Source organism: Palaemon carinicauda, chromosome 11 (assembly GCF_036898095.1).
Source record: "Palaemon carinicauda isolate YSFRI2023 chromosome 11, ASM3689809v2, whole genome shotgun sequence".
NCBI lineage: Eukaryota > Metazoa > Arthropoda > Malacostraca > Decapoda > Palaemonidae > Palaemon > Palaemon carinicauda.
In genome coordinates, this window is record NC_090735.1 from 27,198,890 (window position 1) to 27,203,889 (window position 5,000).

Here is a 5,000-nt window from a genome sequence, read left to right on the forward strand (position 1 = left end):
ATAAGATAGTTCAACGTTGCAGCAAATCTTTTTATGTTGAACAGGCTGACATAAGTTTTTTCATAGTTATATATGAATGATCTATTTTAATGTTGTTGATATTTTTTTTTCAAGTATCTTATTTAAATTTTTCATTATTTCTTACATCGTTTATTTACCTTGTTTATTTCCTTGTTTCCTTTCTTCACTGGGCTATTTATCCCTGTTGAAACCCTTGGGCTTATAGCATCTTGCTTTTCCAACTAGGTTGTAGTTTGGCTAGTAATAATAATAATAATAATAATAATAATAATAATAATAATAATAATAATAATAATAATAATAATAATAATAATACTGTGCCCTAGTGTACCCTCATGCAAGAGAACTGTATCTAATATAGGTAAAGCGAAAAAATAATGTTTTCTCATTTCACAAGTTTCATACATCTGATGTAGAAGAATTATTTTGATTTAAGCTCACTTTGGATTGTTTCAAATTTTGATTCTATCCAATTCTAATTTCGTAACATTAGAAGACAGGCTGTCAAATAACTTCCTAATTAAACGTTATACAGCATATATTATATAAACCAATTCACTTGATATTAGATGCCATAATAACCTTCTAATATGAACTGAAGCTTCTATTCCATTTTGTTTCTATCAATGGAGTATCATATATTGGTGTGTAAGAATAAATTTAGTTTTTATTATATCTAAGGATATTGTTATAATATTGAATTAATATATCACGAACAAAATTAAACTCAATGAAATCACTTTATATAATTATGCTGAGCTTTAAGTAAAGGTTGATTGATTGTTTCGGACAAAATTAAGATTTTCCTCAGCTTACAGTATTAGAATTTTTCTTAAAGCGGCAAGAAAAATTTCATACGTTCTCAGAAATTGAAATGTTTTCTCTTTAGGATATGTCTTTGTCCATTTTTTAACTCTCTGGAATATAGATTTTTACTTATGTTGTTGAAAGGTCATATTAATATTCTTGCATAATTGTAAACACATAGCAGCAAACAGAAACACACAAACATATACATATGCATATATATATATATATATATATATATATATATATATATATATATATATATATATATATATATATATATGTATATTTATATATATATATATATATATATATATATATATATATATATATATATATATATATATATATATATATATATATACTTACTTTTCGCATTTAAATGGGTGGGGTCACGAGTTGAATTTCCATTATTAGATTAAGCAAGTACTTATCATTTAAGTTTATCCATTGACGCATTATCCCATTGTTTTATAAAATAATCCTATAAATGAAACTATAAATAATACAAAAAATAGGCTTCACATTTTCATTTGATAAACAGACCTGAGAATGACGTATGTCACAATAATCCAAACATTTTGTGTTTTTTCCCGTTGCAGAGCTGAACCTGAAGGCGAGCTTCCCCACGAACCAGCACGGAGGGCATAAAAACGTGAGGTGAGTGTGTGTATGTGTGTGTGTCTCGCTCATAACCATGTTTACTGGAACGACTGGTAGGTGGGTAGGGAGGGGTAGATGAGTGTGTTAGCGGAGGAGTCTGGGTGGGGAGTACGAGTTGATTTTTGTTTTCCTTTTTTTCCGGGGAAACCGACTGCGTCAGATGATTATTGACAAACTCATCCAGGCAGTTTTAAAGTCCCTTCCAAGAAGGAGGGAAAATGAAGAAGAAAACGAAGATTTGTGTGTGTGTGAGAGAGAGAGAGAGAGAGAGAGAGAGAGAGAGAGAGAGAGAGAGACTTGTCATCAAAATGAATGATTTTCAGTTTTCACATATTCCTTTGGTTACGAAAAATTTACCTTCATTTTTTTATATCTTTCATATTGTAAAGACCTATCATTTCTTCATTGTAATTTTTATCGTTGGAGAACATAGGCTCTCAAATCTCCCCTATATAATAAGGGGTAAGTGCCTTGCACATTATATATATATATATATATATATATATATATATATATATATATATATATATATATATATATATATATATATATATATATATCTATTTATTTACGGTCACGCTCAGCAATCCCCGTCCCTTGGGAGGAGAAAGTAGCCATGCCCTGGTGAGAGGCGAATGCGTGTGCGTGCATAACTATCAGCTGTATATATTTAGACAATTTTTGACGCGTTCGTACGCTCTAATTTTATATATACTGATCCTTTAAATATTGAACTAACTAGAAAAAAAAACTTTAAGAGGGATGAAAAGTTGGTAAGCATACAAGCCTTTATAGGCTTGTATGCAGAGAAAGTTAACCCGAACCTCAATTCTGGTCCTTAACGTCAGAGCGTTTTCAGCCTGCACCTAATTGAAATGCGACCCTCGCTGATGCTGAAGCAATATGAAGCAGGTCCTCACGGCAGATGCTTGCTCACTAATTGATTTTCTCTTTTGAGTTCTACAAGTTTCCAGGAATAATTGTATTTATCTTTGTTAAATAATTATTCACGATAATTTCAAGTTAGTATTTTTTGTGATATAAGAGAATAACTGAAATAGTGATGACATTATTGCAATAAAATATTTTTGAAGAAAATTATATTTTATTTTTAATGCTTCTGAATAAAAGAGATATTTGGGAATGGCAAATTCGATTTTAATTCAATGCTACTAACTTAATTTAATTACAAAGATAACTCCTTTGATTCTAATAAAATTCATGTTCAAAAATATTAATTTTGAAAGCTATGTATAATCAGTCCATATTTACTTCTGAATTTGTAGGTACGCAGTACAGACCTTCTCCGTTTTATAAAAATTTTTAAAATACTAATATAACTTTTAATTGAATGAATAACAAACCTGCTATAAAGTAAGATAAGATTTTATTTCAAAGTAATTATCACACACACATTATATATATATATATATATATATATATATATATAATATATATATATATATATATATATATATATATATATATATATATATATATATATATGTATGTATGTGTATATATATATATATATATATATATATATATATATATATATATATATGTGTGTGTGTGTGTGTGTATATATATATATATATATATATATATATATATATATATATATATATATATATACATACATATATATACATACATATATATATATATATATATATATATATATATATATATATATATATATATCGTTTTCTTTTAACTGCTGCCTATGTTTTTTTTGCGTTTGAAAACTAATTGATTACTTGGTTAACATCGGTTATTTTTATTTTTTCCACAGCTGCATAAATGGTTACACGACTGAGGAAAACACGTGTAACTGCAGACCATGCTGGGAAGGACCAAGATGCCAACACTACAGTGAGTTTGATTTTTTCTAATATAAAGTCTTAAAAATTAATTAACGAAAAATAATGAAGTTTAAGTTCTCCACCTTACGGAATTCCAATTTTTCAGGCTTTTAGTTTTTAATTTTCCATAAACAAATATAACTCAAATTCATATGAAACTTGGAACAATAAAAATGTGCTGGGAAGGACCAAGATGCCTACATTACAGTGAGTTTGACATTTTTTTTCAATACAAAGTATTAACATTTAATCTGCGAAAGATTAATGAACTTTAAGTTTTCCGCTATACTGAATTCCATTTTTTTTCAGGCCTTTAGTTTTTCCTTATTTAAAAAACAAAACAAAAACAAATATAGGTGAAATTTATATGCAACTTTGAAAAAAAATGTGAAGGAATATGATACATTCGCAAAAAAAAAAAAAAAATAATAATAACTAAAATATGAATTCGGCAGTGACCTATGTCTCTTTTTGATTATAGGTTTGAATTTTAAATAATAATAATAATAATAATAATAATAATAATAATAATAATAATAATAATAATAATAGTTTTGCATATGGCAAGTATTATTACTTTACATTATCAAGTTTTAGTCTCTCCCAAATCCATACTAACATGAAAAAATATATTCTATATATTTGTGTTTTATATAAGGCATTTTAATGAATACTTGGCATACAGATGAATTTATAAACTCTAATGTAATGAATATTTTAACTCAAAACTCTAAATCTAATCTGCCTAATCCAGTCCAGCGTAGCGTTACTTCATCATATCTGTGCAACGGAAGTCATGAAATACAGACTGACATTAAAATGGTCACTGTACGCTCAGGTACAGATGGACGCAGGAATTCCTGGCACACCTCACAATGAGGAAGAACAGCCTGCCACATCCTTACTGCTCGGCGAATCCCTCCATTTAGCCCCACCCACCACCTCTGCCATCCCTGGCAAAATCATGTGTTTGGTTATTCATCGTACAGTAAGGGTGTGATACGGTGTGCTTTTCTAGAGGGAGATGTGCCAGGAATTGTTGTGTCCAACTGTACAAGTCCCTATTTTTCGATGGAATGCTGAGTATTTTATTTCCGTTCTAGTTTATACATTCATATTACACCTTCTCCTCTTCCTCCATACTCTTTACAACACCAAGACAACCGAAAAGTTCTTCGTCACTCAAAGGTTTAACTACTACACTGTAACTGTTCAGTTTCTACTTTCTCCTTGGTAAGGGTAGAAGAGATTCTTTAGCCATGGTAAGCAGCTCTTCTAGGAGAAGGACACTCCAAAGTCAAACCATTGTTGTCTAGTCTTGAGTAGTGCCATAGACCCTGTAACATGGTCTTCACCTGTCTTTGGTTTAAATTTCGATTGAGGATACACACAGGCACACTATTCTATCTGTTTCCTTACTTCCTTTCCTCAATGCGCTATTTTCCCTTTTGGAGCCCTTGGGGTTATAGCATCCTGCTTTTCCAGCTAGAGTTGTAAGGGTTGTAGCGTACATAGTAATAATAATAACAAAAATGTCATGATATTAGCAGTTTTATTCCGTTTAACTCAAATATTTTAAGTGTTAAAATATAAATGTTCCTTCTGGTGTTCCTTGCATTTTATGGAAGCTTTAGGAGTTATGTA

General features: G+C 29.4%; 1 protein-coding gene across 1 annotated transcript in view; it reads left to right on the forward strand.

The window, feature by feature from the left end:
- The window catches only part of LOC137649651 (uncharacterized), a 27,385-nt gene that overhangs the window by 7,291 nt on the left and 15,094 nt on the right, over positions 1-5,000 (forward strand). The window contains exons 2-3 of the mRNA XM_068382629.1: positions 1,431-1,488; positions 3,287-3,366. Coding sequence (XP_068238730.1) covers positions 1,431-1,488; positions 3,287-3,366 — 138 coding nt within the window. The remainder of the gene's footprint in view (positions 1-1,430; positions 1,489-3,286; positions 3,367-5,000) is intronic.